Source organism: Anomalospiza imberbis, chromosome 2 (assembly GCF_031753505.1).
Source record: "Anomalospiza imberbis isolate Cuckoo-Finch-1a 21T00152 chromosome 2, ASM3175350v1, whole genome shotgun sequence".
NCBI classification, from domain to species: domain Eukaryota; kingdom Metazoa; phylum Chordata; class Aves; order Passeriformes; family Viduidae; genus Anomalospiza; species Anomalospiza imberbis.
In genome coordinates this window covers 57,904,594-57,928,049 of record NC_089682.1, presented here as the reverse complement: position 1 = coordinate 57,928,049, position 23,456 = coordinate 57,904,594, and the positions used below count along the sequence as shown (strand labels likewise).

Below are 23,456 nucleotides of genomic sequence, written 5' to 3'. Positions count from 1 at the left end.
TCCAATTCAAGGCAGACTCTTCAGTAGAGAATTAAATATGAATTTAAAATTATATTTATTTTTTAAAATATTAAATAATCAAATATTAAATGCCATAACACACAAGTTACATAATTCTCTGCTACTTTTATATTCAGAGCTAAATGCAACCATATGCTGTACCTGCCAGCTAGAATATAAACACTAGATGAATGAAAACACTCCATTTTGTTATTAAAAGAATAAAGTCACTTCTACCCAAATCTTAACATTTTGTGTCTCACAAAACATCACTAAAACAGTTCAGTTAAAGGAACATTTGAAAACCAGAGACAGGCAATCAGCTCAGATCTCATAAATGAAGTCATGAGCTCAACTGCCTTCCAAACAACATTTAGTTCCACTGAAAAGTAAGTTTTGCTTGCTTTTGACATCCTGACATCCCAGTCAGTGTGAAGAAAGATAATAAGATCTGTCAGTCTCCGGAAAAACTTTTAACAAACAAGGCTTTTTCTTAAGGAGTTGTTTGATTTGATTTTGCTAGCTTTACCAAGTCTCCTGAGGGGTATATTTTTCTCCACTGTGCCAGTGGCCTGCTAGGGACACTGTAACAGTGGAAGACTTAACCCCATCAGAAGATACCATCTCTCCCTCTTAATGCAAAAAGAAGCCAGGTTTACTATAGTTTCATTTTAAGAGATTACCCCTGAGAATCAAGTTCAACTACAGTTTATGCCTAAAGCCCAGAAAATGAATATACAGTATGTCTTAACTATATTAAAAAAAAAAAAATTGAATGGCAAATGCAGCTGAAACTCCCCAGAGGAGATGAAAATTTTTTAGTAAATTTATGACCTATTAAGCCCCATGAATTTATGCAATGTTGACAATAGCAAGGCAACTCCTACTGTGGTTAAACATCACACCACTAAGTTAAAGAGCCACATCCCCCTCCCAATTAACATTTTCGTTTGAAGACTAACTCTAATTTGAAATGCCCTCTTTCTCAATTCCATTTTAAAACATCTTCCTGTGAAGTATAAGTGCACCGCCTTATTTGACACACAAAGTACTTTCGAAAACAACTCAGAGCATTAAAAAAAATGTTTTTCTTGCTTCAGTATCAAGCACCTGGCAAGTGACTGGAAGGTTCTTGAAAAGCCTTAAAGGTTATTAAAAGCATTCCTCTTTTTCCCTGGGGACTTAAAACTCAGTTATTTTCATTCCTCCTTTTAAGCTGTGAAATTACATCATCTCTTCCCGTTTGATTTATACTTAAAAGTATTTTTTTCCTGCATTGTTCCTCAATTTGCTAATTCACTAATAAATAAAACTCCTGTTGGCTTCCCTCATGAAATGATTAAAGAGGAAATGTCCAGTATTGCATGTCTCCTGGCAAAACAGGACCACTTGTTATATTCAGCTTATTATATATATTTTATATGTAAATTTAATAATTTGCAATTTATTATTTGTTTCAGCTACATAGGTCTTTGGCTTAACTTGTCAAATCTTCAAGCAATAAACTAACAGAGTGCCTTGGAAGGATCTCTGTGAAAGCATTGTGATAGAATAGGAAAGCAAGAGCTTTCTATCTGCTCTGTTTGTTAACTTCCCCTCAAACAGAGCACAACACAGAGTCAGTTCCCTTCCCAGGTATTTGGTGCTCTCGAAGGCCAGGGTACCCTTCACTCTGGCCCTCTTACTGGCCCTACATTGGGGCCAGTTGCATTCCAAAGATGGCTAGACTTGTGTCAGCTTCCTCTTGTAAAACCCTCCCACTTCATTAAACAGCTGCAGGAATGAGACCTCTGCTCTAAGGCTTTGTACCTTCTTCCTCTAGCACCCTGCTCAAATTAAAAAAAAATTAATCAGCAACAGAAGAAAAACTGCTATCACTGAACACTACAGGGAGGAGGAGCCTGTCTCCCTCATCTTTCATTCCCTTCTAGTGCATGTTCATACAAATTGATACAAACTCCTCTGAACCTCCTCTTCTCTAGGCTGAACACTTGCAGCTCTCATATTCTCCTTGCATGATGGATGCTCCAGGCCCTTTATCATCTTCATGGTCCTGCACTGGACTCTCTCCATTAAACCTGCTATATTAACAATCCCAAAACTGGACACGACATTCCAGAAGTTACCTCAGCAGTGTGGAGAAGAAGGATCACCTCCCTCAACCTTTACCAATGCTCTTTACACTGCAGCCCAGGGTAACACTAGTCTTCGCTTTGCCACTAGGATTCATTGCTGGCTCACAGTCAGCTCGTCCACCAAGGATCCAAAGATCCTTATGGACAAAGGTGCTTTCTAGCTTGGCAACCCACACAGCTTACTGGTGCAAGGGAGTGTAACTCCTTAGGTACAGGATTTGGCACTTCCCCTTCTTGAGCTTCATGAGATTTCGCTGCTCAATTCTTCAGCCTAATGAAGTCCCTCAGAAGGGCAGCCAAGCACTCAGTGGTATCTCTCACTCCTCAGCCTTGTATCATTTGTAAAATTGCTGAGCTCATACTCCATCTAATCATAAGGTAATTAATGAACATGTTGAACAGTTCTAGCCCCAGTATCATGCAGTACAGCAGTCCAGAAAACAAGTCAGATTAAAAGCCCAAGGGTTGAGCTATTTCAGGTACAAGGACAACACTCCTTTTGCCATATGATACTTGTACAAAGTGCACACATAAAAGGTAAGACTGCAAAAAAAAGCATTACAAGGTCTCCATATAGTAATTTTCCACAAAGCAGGTCTTGCTTCTAAATGCAAATAAAACTTCCTGCCTGCCTAAATCAACAATCCCCCCTAGGTCACAGTTCTCCCCAAATACCAGCAATGAGCACAAACATACACAATCCTCAAAGCCACATAATCTTTCTAAGTCAAAAATGATGCAGCCTTCCTGCTACACAAAAAGTAAAGTAAGCCAGTTTTTGGTTTTCATTTTCTTGGAGCTCTTATTTCCTTTCTTCTGAAGTAGTCATGACATAGCACCATATCTGTGTATGGCTACAGCAACAAACTCTGCTGTGACTTAGGAAAGCAAGCAGTAGTCTGACTTTTTAATAGGGCAAATTGCACTGTTATCACAGGGTCACATAATATACAACCAGAAGTCACGATCAACTTAAATTCATACAGTGACCTTCTCTAGAGCTGAGCTGAACAATCACACAAACATTTTGGTTACAAATGACATCCACAGCACTCCTTCTCATCAGTGTCTACTATAATTGGGCAATCAGGCACAATGTTTTCTCACAATCTTTCATCACTTTATAGAAGAGATCGGACTCAGCTGGGACTGACACTGGCAGAGGGAACTGTACTATTTGATGACACAATTTTAGTGAAGGGACATGCCTCCTCCTCCATAGGAGGAAGAAAGACACTATTAAGCAAGCTGTTTTCCAGCATACCTAAGTGTGGCTGTGCGCATACTAGGTTGAATTTCACAGGCTTCATGCCCACTTTGTTAACCAAAAGAAACCCAGAATTCCTTACCTGCAACAAATGACTGCTTTACATGAGAGTGCCAAGTCCAGAAAGCTCTGCCTGACTTCAAATGAAAGGGCATACTTCAGTGTGTGGCCATCAATAATCAGGGCAATATCATTTTCCTTGCCCAGTGACTCCCCCAGACTGGTACAATGTTGAGTCAGAGAAGCTCTTGTTGCCTGAAGAAAAAACAGAAAGAAAATGTTTCTTCCTAATACAAGAAAAGTGCATTCAAACCAGAGCAAGGTTATCTCCAGACCACGCAGCAGAGTACACACACACTCAAACTGGCACTGACATGAGCTAGGGTGTTATTAACAGTACCTTGTGCAGACATACTGACTTGTGTCACAAATTGGCAAAAGCTGCCTCTGCTCGCCTAGGAACTCATCTCGTTTCAGAGGAGACTCCAGCATCTTTACCACACAGTCCTGCATGATGGATGTGCCCAAAGCAGTTGTGATACAGCCTTTCCAACTGTAGCCCAAATACATCAACTTCCCTGGGCCAAACAGGTAGGAAAATAATCAGGCCACTTTCACACAAAGGGGAAGTGTGGGAGGAAAGAGGAAAACTTGCTTTGCAATTCATTTTCTCTCACCTCACTCATTAATATGGTAATCGAAACAAATTCACTCTGATCCACTAGAAAATTAGCCCCAAACTAGAGGCAAATTTACACATTAAGTTAATGAGTGCGACAGAGAACACAATTCAGCCATTTCAGAGACAGATTACCTTTTGCACCTTCTTCTTTAAAAGAATGACTGCATAATTCCCTGTTTCCCCATTAAAAGTGAGGGATTAGATTTATGTCTTCATGGCATGCTTTATCTACACAGTACCTGAAAATCTAACAGATGACTGTGCTTAAACCATTAGAGACCAGTGCTGGGAGAACAAGGGTAAGTCTTCTGGGAAGAAAGCTGTTTTATCTAGTTCAACACTACTGTGCAGTGACAACGTTCACAGAAACTCCAAGGATACAGTTTATAATGGATACAGTTTGGGTAATGTTATCAATAATAGAATTTTATCCTAAGAGCCCCTGCCCCTGGGATCTTGGAGTGTCATTTCTTTTTCTTTACTGCTTCCTCTTAGTCTTGCTCAAACGTTTTTCTTACTCTCAAGAGCAGAATTAACCCCTGTCCTTCTCCTGAATGTGCACACAGGATTAAATGCTTCTCTGACTATTTGAAAGGAGAACTCTCTGCCCTTATTCCCTGTCCAGCACTTGGGGCACTTCAGAGGGAACACCCTCACTTTTCACCTGATCCAAAGGATGGTGAAGGCCAGGGCCCAACCACTCCCCTCTACAGAGAGAGAGGAGAATCTGAGGGCAAGTTCAGGAAGGTCACTGAATATCCATCATCTATTGCTCAAAAGAGAAAGCCACAAGAAAACTTATAAAAGGTGATATTTCTCATCAGTTGAGGATACTAGCCTCTCCATTGCTTATTATAATGGATATGGATAAGCTTCATCTCATTCATGCCCTGGTCATGGAACTTACTCATCTTACATGTAAGATGACACAGAATTACTAACACTGTTAATAATACCCCAAAACACTATAAATCAAGGATTACAAATGAGGCACTTCATTTTATCAGCACTTTGTACAACTCTCAACATACTCCTCCATACGCAGGGCTAACTTACAACCTAAAAGCTTTATACAGTAAAAAAGCATGAATTATTTCTGTTTCTTCCAACTACTTTAAATGGCTGTGTTTTAAAAAAGAAAACCAACTATTGCTCCTATAGGCCAGTGCAATTAAGCCAAATTAACCAGCCCCCATTCTCATTGGGTATATAATAAAGGCCTTCTAAGCAAGCAGGGAAACAAACATTTGTAAACCATGGGGAACTATTATCCTTCTGTGGGCAACTCATTACTGGTAACTAGAGTAAAAATCTCTACTTTGATCCCTAGCTTTTACTCCATGTTTGACATTAAGGGATAAATTTCTTTGAGTCACATCAAGCAAGACTAAATCAATCCTTTACTAGAACAAGCCTGATGGAGCAGAAATCAATAGTAATCCTAAAAAAGTATCTCACATCTGTGGAATACCCCTGCCTTTTTTACTGAGTATCCATAAAGCGTAAATGCTAAGTTTGTCAGGGGTTCTGATAGAAATAGAATATTAGAAACAAATAAAGCAAGCCTTTCACTTAGCCATAATAAACTTGGTTTCCTTCCCAGGCACAGAGCATCCAGCTGCTCTGGGGAAACCCAGAGAGGCATCTGCCAATCAAACCTTATGGTACTGGCATATCGATTTCCATCAAATATTAAAAATATACAGCTTTACTTAAAAGTCAGAAGGTGCAAAAACTGAAAAGTCCATCTGTTAGCAGCCCTGATTCAGTGAGTTATTCTAATAAATATGGACACTTCATAAGCCAGTAGAGGACATGTGCACATGCTTAAGTGGTCAGTTGAATCAGAGTAACATTATCAGTTTAAAGCTCTACGAGGGCTTAAAAACTCATTCATAAGACCACCAAGTGTCAGAGAACAAATATAGAAAAAAAAACCAACCAGACTGTAAAAAGTCAAGTACAGAGCTCAAACTGAAAAAAGCTAAGGAGATCAGGTTTCAATTTATTTTTATTCTACTTTTAGACCTTTGACATGATGAGGGGACTTGTTTCTAAAAACATGAACGAGTCTGACATAAATGCATTTAAGGGTTAAAGTTGTTACGGTCTCTGTGCTTGAATTAAATTTAAGACATAGTGCTATATTCCATAATAAACCTATCCCACCTGCTCTTCCTGTTTGTTTTTCCACTTCATTTTAACAAGTCACAACCACAAATACAAACCCTCAGCAGAGCACTTACTTGCATTACTGCCTTAAAATAAACTTTCAGATTTTATTGCTCTCTGTGTGCATAGTTTCCATACAGAACACAAAGTAACATCATTAGTTCACTATTATAAATCTTCATAGCAGACTAAATTTGTTGACAGGCAGAAAACAAAAACATCCTGAAGCAGAGTTTGTGTGGTCTTCTCTGGGTTGTACACTCAGGATCTTTAACAAACCTTGTGATAGCATGTCTGTATATTCTCACTTCCTAAAATCTCAGGAAAAATCCCTGTTGTGCCCAGCTTTATGAATTACAATACTGACAAACATTCTGGGATTTACCAGGCTATTATTTTGGCAAATATAGGTTAACGGGGCAACTATTAATACTTTTACATGATGCTTGAAGTCAACTGGGAAGTCAATGCAATGAGAGTTAATGTAATCAGAAACTCTGCTGATTTTACTAAAAACAAGAGCAGACTCCTCATGCTGTAATAAGAAATATTAGGAATGTTGTACAGGTTACATAATTAGAACTTAAGCATGGTTTTTTGAGTGCACTGTGTGCCTTTGGATGGTGTTTGCTGTTGTTGCTCTTGCGGGTTTTTTTACTTTGTTTTGGTTGGGTTTTTCTAGAAGCAGCGCACAATACCGCCCATTCCCTCCCACCAGAGCTTTGGACACTACAGCAAGAAATGTTGGTGTTTGAGGCAATGCAGTATCCAACACAGAATGACAATATCAGATACTTGCCAAGAAAAAACAACTCAGAAGGACTTGCAAAAATGGAGTGCAGAAGACTCTAGCAGGATAATAGCCATTCCCTAAGCTTATTTTACAAAAACACTGATACCCAGGGAAGAACTGGACAATTATGATAAGACAATCAGCTCCAAATCTCCTCTTTCCTGCCCCGCAATTCCCTGGAAAGGCTCACAAACTCACTGAAATTATAGCAGGAGATAGAAAGGATAGAATTTTGGGCAGCCACTACACTTGTGGTTCATTTAAAGCACAGAGCCATCCATGGCCCACAGGGAAAGACATCTCAGGAAGAGAAGTCAGTGGCTTGTAGCACCACGTAGGCCAGAGTCATCTTTAGCTGAAGAGAGCCACTCACCCCTGAATCTGTGACCTCTGACAGACATACCCCCATATGGCCAAAATCAGCCTTACATTCTGGCTGTCCACATTTCATTCCCTCTCGGTTGGCGTCATTTCTCCATCTCAGAAGACCTAAAATGACCCTCACACAAGCTCCCGCAGTAAGAGATGTTAAACTTACACATTGGTTTAGCTATAAGCTAAGTAAATCACACATATTATTTGCTTCTGTAGTTACCTAGAAAGTACTGCAAGCTACAGCAGCTCGAAGGGTTTTCCAAGCTAACTTCTTCCATCACCCTATAATTAATTTCCAAACCACTAGTTCTAATATAAATTAGGTTATATAAATTACACAATCTGCTAACTCACTAGAGTGCACTGAAGTGCCAGCTCAACTTGTTCTACCTATCCAAGAATTTACTTTTTATAGCTGCTGCCTTCCTTCCCATCCATGGGTAATCTGAATCATAAGATGTAACAATTCTTTCACTGTGCTGAAAAAAGTGGTTTCAATCAAAATACCAGCCACATCCCCTTCCCCCAGTGTTAAGTGAAAAATATTCCAAGGAGAACTTAAGAATTAAGCAAGGAATCCATTGCATAACCCCAGTCAAGATAATACTGGCCAACCCTACTGCATGGGAAATTTTCCACTGTATCTTCATTGCAACCTAGAAGCTTCACCACGTTAAGTGAAATCTTTGACTTCAATCTGCCTGGCTGCTGTGCCAAAGAGATCTCTAAATACATCTGACAGAAGCAAATTTACAGGAGAATAGGAATCAACATAAAGGCAAAAAACCCCCTAATGTTTAAACCAAAGCTGGCAAAACATATTAGAACTATTTAAAGCAACACCCCTTGGGCAGAAGAGTCACTGGAAGTGCTTGCCACAATAAATAGCACATATGCAAGAGCTAACCTTGAAACCTAGAAAGAAATACCACTTTCAGAACAGATCCTCACTTCTGCCAATCTTCCAAGTTTGGTACCAAATTTGACTAGGTCAGCAAACTAGTTCAATTTCCAAAAGCAAACAGGCAACTTCCAAAGACCTAGTTATAAGGAAGGGTGCAAAGCATACAGCCACAAAACCTGGTGAAGATTATTTCATGTTTACAGCAGTAGTCCAGCTACAGGACTTGTTGTCATGTTCCTCTGTTCCCTCTCTTTTGTGATCCCTGCAATTGATCAGTCTTCAAACAGTTGGTTATTTAACTGCTTCTGTGTACTCTCAGAATTTAGCTGGGGATAGAAATACCAATTCAAACACAGTTGTGTTTTCCAGATGCAATGTACCAGCTGCTTACATAAACTGACACAAAAGCTATGGTTTATGGTCCTGAAAAAACATCAGCAGAATTGAAAATACTTAGTAACTAACATTTAAATATGTATGGTGTAATACAATCAACTCGACAACAATGTGGACCACCACATTCAACTCACAAAAATTTTCAGAGAAGCACGTGCCCACTTTCTCAACATTAAGGAAATTCTTAAGAGTATCCACAAAACTACTCTTTCTTGTACTCTTAAAACCATATCACAATGCTAAAAAAAAAAAAATCAAACTTGACAGCTGTATGGACATTAATCTTGCTAGGTGTGCAACAGATGAGGCAGCTCATGGGGAACAGAGCAGGCTGAATTCCTGAAAATACATCACCTGTAAAGCCAGAAGTAGAAATATTAGCAGGGAGGTTGTATTGTTTACTAACTCACTGAAAACAGCACTATGTAGAGATGACCATGAAAATTACACATTTCTAAAGCCGAATTTTAAAGAGTTCATCCCTTCCCTAGCTTTACCGAAGAAGAGGATATAAGGACACTCTAGTTGAGAGCCAGGAAAACCTTTAAGAGCCATAGACTAACTGAATACTTCACTACTTCACATTTAAAAAGAAATAGTACCAACATCTCCCAGTTTAGAGCACATCTAGAATACTGGATTCACTACAAATTCAATCTGTACACACAAAACCATTTAGCAAATGGATCATGGAAGATCAGATCCCAGCTGCATACCTTCATTTTACTCTTTTAAGTAAGATCAAAACTAAGAGGAAAACTAACAACAGGCCCATCAACAGCTGTTTGCTCAGTATTACTGCAGTGCTCAGCCTGTGTTAGATGCTGATTTAGATACATACAAGCACACAGTGTGACTACTACAGTATCACCTCACAGACCTCAGTGAAGAAAAAAGCAGCATCTTTAATATGGAACATAGATGAAGTCTCCTCTGCAGCCCCAGCTGGAGAGGCTTTGGGGTGGGGGGAGAAGGAGGGAAGAATTAGGAGCAAAGAGGGGTTTTGCCAAATTAAGAAGTAAAACCAATTTAAGACTTCACTAACTAGTCATCTCCCACCTTGCAGATTAAATAACATAGCAGTGCATGCTGCCAGAAGTGGTGATCCTCATACCTTAGCCTTTTGAAATAAAACCTGAAGTTTTCTGCAGCATTACCTTTTCCTCATATTAAAAAGAGAAATGCTGATTATAGCAGTGGCATCTTAAAAATGCTAATCTTTACTGCAATCGTGACTAAAATACTGATTAATTAAAAAAAAAATCAAGAAAAGTGACAAAAGCCTCAGCATTCTCAGACAAAAGAACTGACACCCTACATAGTTACCCAGTGCGACACTGTTGCCAAAGGCACCATCTTGAAAGCCATGAGTCTTTTGCAATCCTTCTTTGAGTTCCAAGATGGCAAAGCTGGCAGCATAAGAAACAATTGCAGTCAAAAGGGCAATTCATCAAATGTTCTTCAAATGCTATGGAAGACAATACCACATTTGTTCAGTTTGACATTTTTTAATATTTCTAACTCTAGCAAGAAGTATGTGTATCCTGGGACAACCAGGGATTTCAAATATTATAGCCACAACCCTGTTCTCTTCACACTAAGAACAGCATTAGGCTTATGACACGATTTTCATTTATTCCAGAACTGCTCTATGGAGGTGACTCTGTCTATTGCTTTCAATATTTATCAGGTATTTGACCACATAACAGTTTATGGTGCACATTAAGATAGTTCATGTCTCGTACCACAGAAAGGGCAAAGAAGAAATGCTTGTTCTGGACACCAAAACATCTGTGTGATTACTAATATCAACTGCACTCTGCTAAGAGGAAGCAGTCTGTTAGTTTTGCTAGTAAGCTAGAATGATTCAGTCTTTATATTGCGATATTTTAGCTTTCTTAAATTCATTCAACAGAATGGACTTTTTATTTCCTTCTACTTTATCTCTTTGGTATATAATAATCTAGCTTTTCCTGGAAGCAAACAAAGCAGAAGCCCGCTCTTGAAGAAGTTCCTTCAGGAAGTTACATTTCTGCCAAGTAATTTCTCAGAGATAACAGCCCACTTCTCAACTTGATGGAAGAACCTTCAGACCAGGGAGACACCACAACCTTCTGCTTTAGATCATGAAGATATAGGATTCTCTGTTACACTGTATGAACCACAAGCTTCTGTGTTGCTGTTTTAAGCTGTCAGTACACGTCAATGCCCCCAAACAGCTGAGGAGAATTCAGCCAAGAAAATTAACATTGGTATGTGGAGTTAAAAGTCAGTCTATAATTTACCCACCACTGCCCCCAAAAAAGAGGGTATTTTCTCCTTGTATGAAATCACAGGAAGTTTTGGGTTGAAAGGACCTTGAAGATCATCTAGTTCCAACCCCATCCCTAGGTTGCACAGAGCTCATCCAGCCTGGCTTTAAACACTTCCAGGCATGGGGCACCTGCACCTTCTCCGGGCAACCTGTTTCAGTGTCTCACCACCCTCACAGTAAGGAATTTTTTCTTAATGTGTAATCTAAACCTACTATCTTACAGTCTGAAGCCATTCCCCCTTGTTCTGTCAATATATGTTCCTGTAAAAAGTCCCTCTCCAACTTTCTTGCAGGCTTCTCCCTTCAGGTATAGGAAGGCAATTAGGTCACCCCTAAGCCTTCAGGTAGAATGCTTTAAAGATTCAGATCTCTGCTACAGATACTGCCTTTTTCATATATGTATACCTCTATGTGTGTATGGGTTTGTTTTTTTTTTTTTTTATATACACAAAGTAAAGTGTAAACTATAAATTATCCCTATTATACCACCTTGGTCAATATAAAATACAGCCATCCTGACTCATTAAGATTGGAACTTTCCTGAGACAAGGAACAGCCACCACTGCAGCCAGGACTACATTAAAGGAGTTTTATCATTGCTAGTAAGTAAGGAATTCATGTTTATTAATGTATAAAAAACCAAACACTAGTCATAATGAAATACAGATGAGATGACAGAGCTCATCTCTCCTCCAGAAGAATGCTATATGTAAGGAATGCATATTATTGAGTAGATTGATTTGTACAAAATAGGATTGACTCAAGATGATTTTCTCATGATGCAGTTACCTTTCCAGCACAGACATATGCATGTGTCAAAATTACTGTTCACTATGACAAAATTATTTTATATTTTCAAGTCACATTACATGTGTAGTCTAGAAAAGACAGTTTTGGTTTTACCCTTTCATGTAAGGTAACATCAATTTGTAAGACATCAAAATAAAGCTGGAAGAACAGAATTTCCCTCTCTAAGGACTAATAAAATTTAAATAGAGCTAGAGAAAGCTATAGCTTCAATTATTTGTAGTCTTCCACTCTTAATTTCCTCTTCAAAATCCCCCATTAAAAAAGACCCCAACTGCTGTTAGCATCTGTGCAGTTAATAGTTCAGCTGGATGGCAGTGCAAGTAACAGAGGCCATACTGCTGTCAGAGCTCATAGCCAAAGTTATTCCCACACTTAAGTAAAAGGAAACTGCTTTGAGAATTAAGCCAAACAGCAAACTCTAAGCTACTCAAGATAGTCCCAACATACAACAACCCAACCTGTCATATTAGTCTTCCTTTCAGGTGCTTGTGTACTATCAAATCTGTTTCTCCAAGTGAAGCCGAGAAAGTTCCAGAGCCACTGATTAGGACAAGCAAGCTCTGTAATAAAAGTGGCTTTTAAGAAGGAGATTGCTTTTAACACAAGTTGTTTGCTTAAAGCCCTGGTTTTGATTTATAAACAATACACGTATTGAGCAGAAATATGAGAGAACTCGCAGTTCCTGAAATACCCTTTGAGATTTTACTTCTACCCTGACAGCATGACAAACATCAGAAGTTACTCATACTCCTCGGAATATGTTTTTTTCCCTTTTACCTAGAGCTGTCTAGGCAATAAAACAACACACAAAGAGGTTTCCAGAAGGATCTGATACAAGCTGTACTCCCATGACCTTACCTATTCCCCAACAGCCTCTCAAAAACGAAGAACAAATAACCATCAATTGTTGTCATCTAACTGGGATCACTTTGACTCCTTAAAGAGTTAGGTCAGGCTGCCTGCCCTTTGGCAGCTGCTCAATGGTAGGCAGGGTGCAACAGTCCATCCTGGACACTGCATTCCTGGCCTTGGTCCCATCTGTGCCCTGTCAGGACTTGTAATGAAGCACAGCCTACAAGCAGAAAGCAAGGCAGCATTCTCCTGCTTGGGTTGGCCCCTTTGGCAAGCTACTGGAAAGGGATGCTCAAATCTGACCATGCTTCTGTTTAAGACAAAACAGCACCTAAATTGCCCCACAAGGGCAGATGAAGGATACGGAACACACTGTACAAGGAAAACACTACATGTGTCCTCAAGGACAAGGGCATGGACACTTCCACACCTGGGAAACACAGAGGAAGAAGCAGAGATCAAAAAGCTGCAACAACAAGGATATAGGGAAACTGGATTTTCCCTCACGTCCCAAAATTAAAAGTAAGAGCTCTATAACTCTGCATCCAAGCAGAGGACAGTAACATGACTAAAACTGCTAACCTTAGACTACAGGTTTTTAAACTCATAAATTACAGTGCTAAAATATAGCTACGTAACAGGGAAAGGGAGAAACACTATTGGGTTAGACAGGCAAGGTGCTAGGAAACATTCAAGCTAGATCACAGAGACCTTCATTATCTGAACACTTCTAGATCTGTAGGATCAAATAACTCTCATTTAACAACTGAAGAAAAGTAATAGGAGAGCCATCCAAAGCACAAGCACTGGCACCACACATAAATTATGAAAACTAAAGAATTTAGTGTTATAGTATTAGAATACCAGAAACCAGATAGTTATATATTTGTTCAGCTGATACAAGACCCATAACCAAACTATCTACAAAGCATTAGATCATGAAATGAGAAAAGCATGACAAAATTATCCAAATGGTTTTATGAATGCCAGCCTGTTGAATCTACTTACTAGTTTTGCTCAAATAAGATTCATCATTATGTAAATTCTTCTGCTGCATTTTGATTACAAAATTAGTACTTCACAACAGTAACATCAGGTAAATACTTCAAGATTGTCCAGCTTGAACAATTTTGTCAGAGAAAGTCTGAAGATTATATTTGCTAATAGAACTCTACCAAGATCAACTCATGCTCAATGCTACTTACCTTCAAAACACCAGAAGAAATGTAATCCTTCTGTCTTGCAATTTGAGCACAGCAGATTACAGTGACAAAAGGACAAAAATTGCTGCCCAGAGAGCTTGTGGAAACCCCATCCCCAGTCATGTTCAATAAAGGCCAGGTTGGATGGGGTCCTGAGCAACCTGATCTAGGGAATGGAACCCCTGCCCACAGCAGAAGGGGCTGAAACTACATCTTTAAGGTCCCTTCCAACTCACACCATTCTACAATTATATTAAAAATAAAAAGGTCTGAAAAAGCAAATATAAACAAGCATTCTTTGAACAATTAATTTTAAAATAACTGGCAGCAGATATGTCAGCAATGACAAACTAGATGTGACACAGACCCAAACCCCTCCTCCTGCCCTCAGTTCTACCCTTGAAGCAAGGCACACGGCAGGCAGCTCCTCCAGCCCATTCTTTGCCACATGGCACATGAAGAGCCAGCAGCAGGACACAGCCTCCCCTCACCTCCTCAAGTGTCTGGAAAAGTGGGGCCTGGACCAGCTAGTGGGGTCCATGGACCAGCTCCCCACCGGCAGTTCAGAAGTTGCCATACAATTGTCACTTTTTATACTGAATTTTACTTAAATTCTAAAGCCAATTTAAATTTTGTGCTTATCTTATAAAAAATGTTTGCTCCTCTACCACAGCTTCAACTACTCAGAAGAGACTAGGTTCAATGATGAAATTGAATGGCTGGAGGCTCCTAAAGAGCCTGAAGCCTATCTAGAGGGTTTTTAAAATGTGACTGTAACATGATAACACAGAAACGTGAAAACATGATAAAACATGAAAAGCTAAGGGTTTATAAGAGATGATGGTACATGGCATCAAGATCTTTCTAAATATCAGCCAACAGCCCGAGATTATTTTACGCTACTTGCCTCCCTTAAATAACATTACCTTCTCAGCACAGGCTATACCCTTAGGGAAGGGTGATGTACATGAACAAGCACACATCTCCTGACAGCAGCTTCAGAGAGGCACTGCTTGGTCATGCTCTGGCCTTACATCACTCTTAGGTAGTGGTGGAAAAGGAAACAAGCAGAAACAAGGGCAGCTTTGCCACTGGCCTCCTTGAAGATCAAAGGAAGCAAAAGCCACCACTCAGCTGTTCCCTAGTCATTTTCTTAGTTAAGATTATTTGGGGAAAAAAAAAAAAAAAAAAGTCTTGAGCATTTCAAGCACTTCCAGGAATAGAAAAATGGCCTTTGCTAAACACAGTCCTATTTAATACTACATGAGGTGACATTAAAAGGCTATTTGCCCTTGCCATCACATCACAAGTTTAAGGCAGTTTCTTCACCAGCCACAGTTCAGCCAGAACTGAAATTCCAGACACACTGCAAATCTGAAAGATTACGTGTGTTCAGTGAACAGTTTAGTGTCTTCATACTTTCAAAGCTACACAGGAGACGACAGGTAGTGCTTTTGAGAGGAATGGAGGTGAGATGTACTCGCTTGGTTCAGTGACTGATGAGTTACATCCAAGGACATTCTCTAAGAGCTGTCCTGATACCAGACACTAAGGACAGCTTTCAAACAACTTCATACAGCTCTTTTAATAATCTTGAAATTCCAATACTGTATATAAATTATGGGAGAGTTCCCAAACAAATAATTACTCATTGAAATAGTATTAATGTTATACAATCTTAAGGTCATGTAACAACTGGTTTCAGGAATTTAATACTTTAGATATAAAGCAAAATCCATAAAAGCCTTCTCCCAACCAAGGCAACAAATGCTTTACTTGGGGCAATGAATTCTAACAAGAATCAGAAATACCAAAAATAAGCAGTTTTTTAGACTGTATACAAGACCCCTGCATCTGAGAGATGCTGAGCCCCATTCATCCTAGCCCCTCAAGTATCCAGACACTGCATTCCTCCCAAAGCTTACTCCGTCAGCTGACAAGATGATCATATTCACCTATTAAAAATGCTATGCAAATACACTATTTCAAAAGACAGCACCATAAAGATTTTCAGAGCTTCAATACCATTGCAGAGAAACACATAGTTAAGTTCACAACTCCCAGACCAAAATATTCATTCTTGTATCACACAGGCTGCCTTTCTGACTATGTGAACTGAAATACCACATGGGAAATAGGGATTTAGCCACAATGACTTTGGACATTGAAATCAGTTAGGGCAGAACTCCATCTTTTGGAAGACACTAGCAGAGCTGAACAACAAAGGGTATATCTTTAAATAATATGTAGCAGTAATTATCCTGGGCTTGGCTAGTGGCCTCCTTTGCTACAAACACATCTGTATCTTGCTGCTTTGAGCTTCCTTCAGGCCCTAGTTAACCTTTGCTCATAAAGCATGTTATGTTTCAAAAATGCTTACTGGAAAAGAATATTGTAACCAGCCAACTGCACACGTGAACCCAAACTCAAGGTTATTAAAATTGCATTACGAGGCAGCAGACATGGTCTTAAAACCACACTGGCCATTTTTACAGCAGACTGTGCTCAGAGTCTCAATAGAATAAAAAAAAACCCATACCCACAAACTACCAACCAAACAAAAAAACTGACAAAACCCCACAGCAAACATTTTTCTTCCAGCAATAATGACAGTGTGAAAATTCATGTGTCAAAACACAAAATCCAAGTAAGAAACCAGGCAATTTAGCACAGGCTTCTGTAATGAAAACTAGAGGCACTGCAGGACTTTATGTTCACTGATTTAGACAATGCACAGCAGGTTAGGTCAGTGGATAGGCAGGGTAACTAATTCCAAGTGCAGAGATAAAGGCAGTCTAAGTAGGAGTGTTCTGTCTCTCACAAAATTAAAATATGTGCTAGATGCATGCTTGGTCCTACATGACTACCACTGTTTTCAAAAATATTTAGTTTGAGAATTTCCTCCAGGTGACTACCACAAGAGTTTATATTATATTTATGCTCATGGGAGGTAACTCTACTACACTCCCGTACAACATCTACAGAAACAACTTTTTATTGCCTTCAGCACAGCACCATAGCTCCCAGTATATTGACAGATAGCAACAATTCCTTCTTGGTAAACATATTTTCTGACACTTTCTGCAAGAATTTGCTCTCTGATTTGCAGATTTTCTTACTGAAGGTTCATGTGGATGCTGGACAAGCATGAATCAAATGATCTGTCACAAGATCTACTTTATTTGTAATCTCAAGTAGCTAAATAAGTTCTATTTCTTAAGAAGCTTCACATACTTCCCTCATACAAAAAAATCCCATCCAACAAACTAAACTACCGGCTGCCTTTGCTCCCTCCAAAACCATCACACTGGATTTCTCCACTGTCTTACTCGGCTTCTCAAAAATACTCTACTTGCATTAAAGGTTTCAATAAAATTGCTAATATCAGGTAGTGAACCACAGAAGAAAGTAAATCTTCCTCCAGCTACTCTATACTTTGCCAGACTCCCACAGGTAACCTATTTTATCCCTTCCCCTAGTGGGAGGCTTGTTTATTCCTTGCAGATTTAAAAGCAACAAAACATTGACAAGTATTTCTTGGCAATTGCCACTGTCAGGAATGACTGCATGGCAAAATGCATTTAGAGGGCATAGGGCAGCCCATACATAGATGGGTTGGTTTTGTTTGACTTGAAATTCTCTATAATGTATTATAAACTAGGGCTGTACAACACCATTTCAGATAATAATAATTTACAATTCATCTCTACATAAAAATTGACAAAGTTTTAATTTGGCTGATGCTAGTCCCTATAACTGAAATGTTTTATTCTCATATACAGTTAGTGCAGACATTTCCTGGACATCCACAGGCAGCTCAGGAAGCAAGAGTACCACTGCTGCTGCACTGCTCGCATCTCGCTGCTTCTAGTTCTAGGAAGAACTGGAAACAAATCATACTTTTGTGGCATTAATTGTTGCCCAGCAAAGATCCTGGTATCCACTCAACTGAGAAGCTGGACACAACATCTGATTTGCTTTCATGATGACTGCTTCTGGCATTTTTACCTTTTTTTTTAAGATAAAAATATAAAGAAAGCCCTAGGCAAGCTTCTCTTTTCTAGTCAAACAAATACCATTCCCTGAAGTGAACAGTAACTTTTCAAAGATCTCTTTTTCCTTGAGTTTTAAAAACACACTTAGTTTCCTGTCAGTTTACTCAATACATCTGAAATTTTTATTAAAGTTTATCTAATAAATATGATACCCACTTCAATTACTAAAAATAATTGTAGTAAGAAAACACCACAAAATCATCAAGATTATGTTTCCTTTTTAAAATTAAACCACCACAGTAATTTCCCTAAAGATTTGGTTATACAATAGATTTCTTTTATTAATATTTACTAAACCTATTAACTCTGTCTATTGAACTGCAGATTTTGTCTGTCAAGCCCCGGACAGAACTAGAAATCCCTTGAGAACCTGATAGTATTAAAACTACTATAGACAGACAAATTAAGTTTTAATAACTTGAAAAGAAAGCACAAGTTTTCAAAAAAAAAAATCAGCCAGTTAAGCTGCGAACCCATCCCCCTTTTCCTTAGGTTATTTACAGGTAAGTTGTGAAATATTAATTCTGTAATCCAGACAAATATTACTGTACCAGCCTAGATCTTACAAAGCCCCTTAACCATTATTTGGCTTTATTCATCTACATTTTCCCAGAGTTCTACTAAACTCCGTATCCAAAAGCACACACACTGCTGACCTTCAGCCCCTGCACCCCAAGGACACAGAATTCTTGAAGCCAGTAAATTTCAGTCACCATTAGCCCAGTAAATGGTCCCAAGTTATACCACAGAACTCAATACCTTGTCTTTCTACAAATAGCCAGATCTTCTTGTTTCATTGAATTCTATACTCTAGCTACAAGAACTTGAATTAGTAACAGACACCAAATTCCTCAATCTTTCAAACAAGAGGAAAGATTCACTGTGGCTAGCTTGAAAATCCGAAGCACACGACAAGCATACGTGAATACCACCAAAACTCAGCATGATGGAAGCTTCAGGAGGACACTGAATCACCTCAGCTCTGACTGACACTCATTCCCAAAGCTCTCCAAGAAACCATTCTACTCTAGCACTTCAGCACTGTGATTTTTAAGCCCAGTTAGAACATTGGTTATGATAACTCAGGACTTGGGAATTAGCTGATAATTCAAGATATCCAAATCAGTTTTGTCTTGAACATATGGAGAGGAAACATTGCAAACACTACTTAAGATGTGTAGAGGGTAAGCTAACTAGAAACACTTAGTAAATATGAAAGAGCAACACTAATCCTCTAAACATCACTATGTCAGTTAAACAACCAGAGATAGTGAAAAAATGCACCTTGACACATTCTCCTATTAAAAAAAAAGCTTACAACATTGTAAAAAGTTATATAAAAAGCCAAGAGATTTCCACAAGAGTCCTCTGATTGGTTCTACTCTATGCAGAAGGTTAAAAAGCAGAGGGAACACATACTTAGTCAGGTATTAAATTCATACAGCTGCAGAACTGCTTAATTCTAGTTTCTGACAGACCAATCAACCCATAGAAATTCTGTGGGACACTTTCTAGCTTCAACCAGATGTAAAACATCTTTTTTTTCCTCAATTCCCCTGCGAAGGAAATGTATTCCTTTATGTGACTGATGAGAAGGCTTGGAGCAATCAAGTTCCAGTTGCAAGAATGATTCTCTAATTATTATGAAAAAGGAAAGAACTTTACAAAATTGTTTAACAAAGTAGTAGTAAGTCAGTATTATAGGAACCACAAAAGTAAGACCACAGATACCTGTATCTGTTTTCCAAATACACGATCACAATATACCCTGTCACCCTGAAGAAGTTAGTTCTCTACTATCCTGATTAAGTTAACACTGCAGATGAATAAATCCTGTTGCTTTAGGCTGGCTCCACACCAAGAAAGGAAGACTGCTTATTCTTAAAACCCCCAGGCAAACTTGCATGACCAAGGAACTCCTCCAATGAGAGCAAAAGATCAGATACAAAAGTATTCTGAAGAAGAAAGGACTATTTAGTTCTTGCCCTTCAATAGAAAAGACAAATCTGAATTCTTCCTACAGATGTGCATTATTAACCATGTCAATCAAGAGGATTAGTACCCATAACTCATCTACAGATCAGACACCAGCTTCATCTTTTTCCCCTAAAAACACACCGTCATGCTATAATATCAGAAAAACCTGCATTTCATGGGTAGCGTCTCATTAAAAAAAATCCGTTTAACACTTGATTACACATCCTTATATCTTCATGGTCTCTTGTGCTTAACAGAAATAAGCACATCAGTATGCTGCAGAGAATCCCATCTTCAAAGCCAACAGATACTTCCCTCACCATCCCTCTATTGTTACGCACACAACAGACAATAGAACTGGATAATACTCTGTGATCATCTATTGAATGAGCCTTCGCATATGTGAAGATCATCAGCAATTTTAAGAAAAATAGTGTTTGTTTCCAGTCATTTTCCTCTAACATACGAGAACTCTTACAAACGAGACAGCAAATTTTAGCTGGAATTCAGGGAACACTGAAATCTTCCTTTCTATTTGTATGTAATATGATCTATTCTGTCCTATAGCATGGACAAGACATTAGCCCACATCTGCTAAATACCAGGTGCCTAAAATCAGCTCTTGTCAGAAATGACCTCTATTACAACTTAAAATATGAAAGGAAAAGTAACTTAGAAAACAGTGTGTTTGGGTTTTTTAAAAGCATTCCCCAGCCTTCTCACCCCAGTTTCCACTTAGAGAAAGAAGAGCTATTTAGTAACCTTTTCTTAGCACTCCTAAGGGTCCTTGCATTCCTTCATGTCCAAGTACCCCCACTTCATCCAAACCAACTATCACAGTGCCAGAAAACACTAACAGAAAAAACAGAGCCACATATAAGGGAGAACAGTCATTAATGAATTCTGAAGTGAAAAGCAGGATGAAACAAAAATACCAGCCCAACTCATTCACCACTCACAGCTCAAACCTATTAGTATTACTTCCTGAAAAAGTGGTAATCTAATATTTAAGCTACACAGCCCTGTGTGTACTTAAACCTACAGGTCTAGGTAACACCAATATTCTTTAATTTATAATTCTACATAGTACACTCAAATCAAAGCAGCTTTTCACACAAAGAGCTGTATATTTTCCACATCCATACAATTAACTTCCTATGCAGATTAGCAAATACCTGGGGTTATGAAATATCCTATTTGTTCCTCAAAAACAAACAAAAAACAATTAAAACCCTTCTACCTAACATTTCTGATGACTTATCTGATTACTAGACTCTGTTCCTTATGTAACTATTTATTAGCTTGATGTGTATTTCTAGACTAAGAAAAACAGATATTTGAGCAATAGTAAAAGCTTTGTACAATAGAAAATGTATTCTTTCCCTAGTTTTCCTATTAGCTTCCTCTGCAAATCCCCAGCGGTAGACAGAAGAGCTGATTACAATTACAGGCCAAGTGGTGACTGGAGTAACTTAGTAGCCACAAGGCACTAGAGAACTGTTGCAGATGCCCCTCTGAAGGGGAGCTGATCCTTGCTCACATTGACCAGTTTTCCAGAATATTAACTTAGTCTGAATGCACATGGGCAGATGATAGCAGGGGAGATAAAAGCCCCAGCCTCCTCTCTAGTGCAACACACAAGATGTAACCTTCAAAGCACCTACATGGCATTAGCAGTACCAGGCTTGTTCTTGTCTTCCCAGCAGTACCTGCATACCTTACTATCTTTTAGTACAGCTGAAGCACACACGATACCAATGCTTTGGAGCATTTGGAGTTTTAGGTAACTTTTGTTTTAGTCTGAAAAGCTGACAACATCTTTAGGCCCATTCTTTGGGAATAATCAGCATGACATCACTGACAAGGCATAGACATCCCTTCTTCTGCAACGGAATCAGGATCCCAAAAGCAACACCTTCAAAGTTTCTCAGAGCTTCACAGACAGGGTCTCCTGTAATTGTGCTTGAGAGTTTGAAATACATTTACATAAAAAACTTACAGGGTGCATATGCTGAAGAAATTCTGTAGGTGAAGGTAAACCCTTCCTGTGTAAGTCATAATGCATGCAAATCTTTCTGAGAAGTCTAATACAGAAGACACTACTGGAACCGTACTCTGCTCAAAGACAAATGTGCTGATAAAAACAATTTATATTTAATGACCTTCTGCTCACGTTGCTCTCCCTCACACAGTCTGAGTTCCCAATGGTTATTAGAAAAAGTTTTAAACAATAACCCAAAAAAACCTGCTATTTCTAGCATATGGCTAAGTCCAATGACTAGGTCAGAGCTTTACTTCTTAAGAGATCCATGCTTCCCAGATAATATCAGATCTACAGATGTATCAGTATTTAAATATAATGGATAATGATGCCTGTCAAAGATTTCCTTATTTTTTTAACTCTAAGATGTGTGGGAAGGAAATGTGCCAATTAAGAATGACGATCATGAAAGTCATTGGATAAATCTAATATTCTCAAGGTTAATAGATCTTCCTTACAGAACCTTCACAGCAGTATCACCCTACAGAATAGCTAAAATAAACTAACAACAAAATAACCAAGTTTTCCAGGTCCTCACCAATAACCAGGTCCTCACTCTTCACTGCTGGAATGTAAAACATAACTGTATGTAAAATTTTCCTGCAGATACTATTTGGGAAGTCTAGACACTGACTATGGATGACAAATTACACTGTGAAACTATGCTTGTTTTTTTAAGAATGCTACAAAACACCATGGTGGCACAAAAAGGTACATCCCCACAGTGAAGCATACAAAAGGTATACCTGAATAAGTGGAAAAGCAAGGAAGGCCACCTTCTGCTTACAGTTTTGGGCATATCTTATCAAGAGACACCAGCATTGAGGGTTCTTACACAGGAGTATCAATTTGCTGTTACTGACACATCTGTGTATAACCCAGGACTGTCACTCCTAGGGCGTGAGTTCTGTAGAACACACTCACAGTGTAGCTTCTTTTACATCAACAAGATTGCTTTACAGCAAAGTACTACCCACAGCTTCAGAACTGGGTCCCTCCACTACTGTTAAATACAATCCCATGTGATAAGCAACTGATAGACATCCCAGCTCTTATTTTTACAGGATTTATGGGGAGGAACACACACAACTTTTCTTGGCTGTAATATCGCCTCTTTCATTAGAGATTTTCCAGCCAGGTGCTCTCTGGTCATACAGCTTCCCTTCTTCAGGTACCTTGCTCACAGCTCCCACAACTCAAAATTCTACAAGATGCCAATGAAAGAAATTTTTCCAGGTTAAGACCTGCACAATACGACTTTATGGTGTTCCAATTTAATTAAACAGAAACTGAGTCCAAGAATTACACTCAAAGTAAATCTCATGCTCAAAATATTCTCATTTCAAAAAGCTTTATTAGGAAAAGAAAAAACAAGTGAATATATGTATGCATGTGGTACAGTCTACAAGGGATAGACATTTGCAGATTATTATGCTAAATTTCAAGAATTCAGCTGAATCAAGCTAGGGATTAGTCTTTTC

At 38.8% G+C, this 23,456-nt stretch overlaps 1 protein-coding gene across 7 annotated transcripts in view; it reads right to left on the bottom strand.

Annotated features, from left to right (window-relative positions):
* The window catches only part of ATP8A2 (ATPase phospholipid transporting 8A2), a 317,516-nt gene that overhangs the window by 195,963 nt on the left and 98,097 nt on the right, over nucleotides 1–23,456 (bottom strand). For all 7 annotated transcript variants that reach the window (XM_068181246.1, XM_068181248.1, XM_068181251.1 and 4 more), the window contains one exon: nucleotides 3,485–3,657. In XM_068181246.1, coding sequence (XP_068037347.1) covers nucleotides 3,485–3,657 — 173 coding nt within the window. The remainder of the gene's footprint in view (nucleotides 1–3,484; nucleotides 3,658–23,456) is intronic.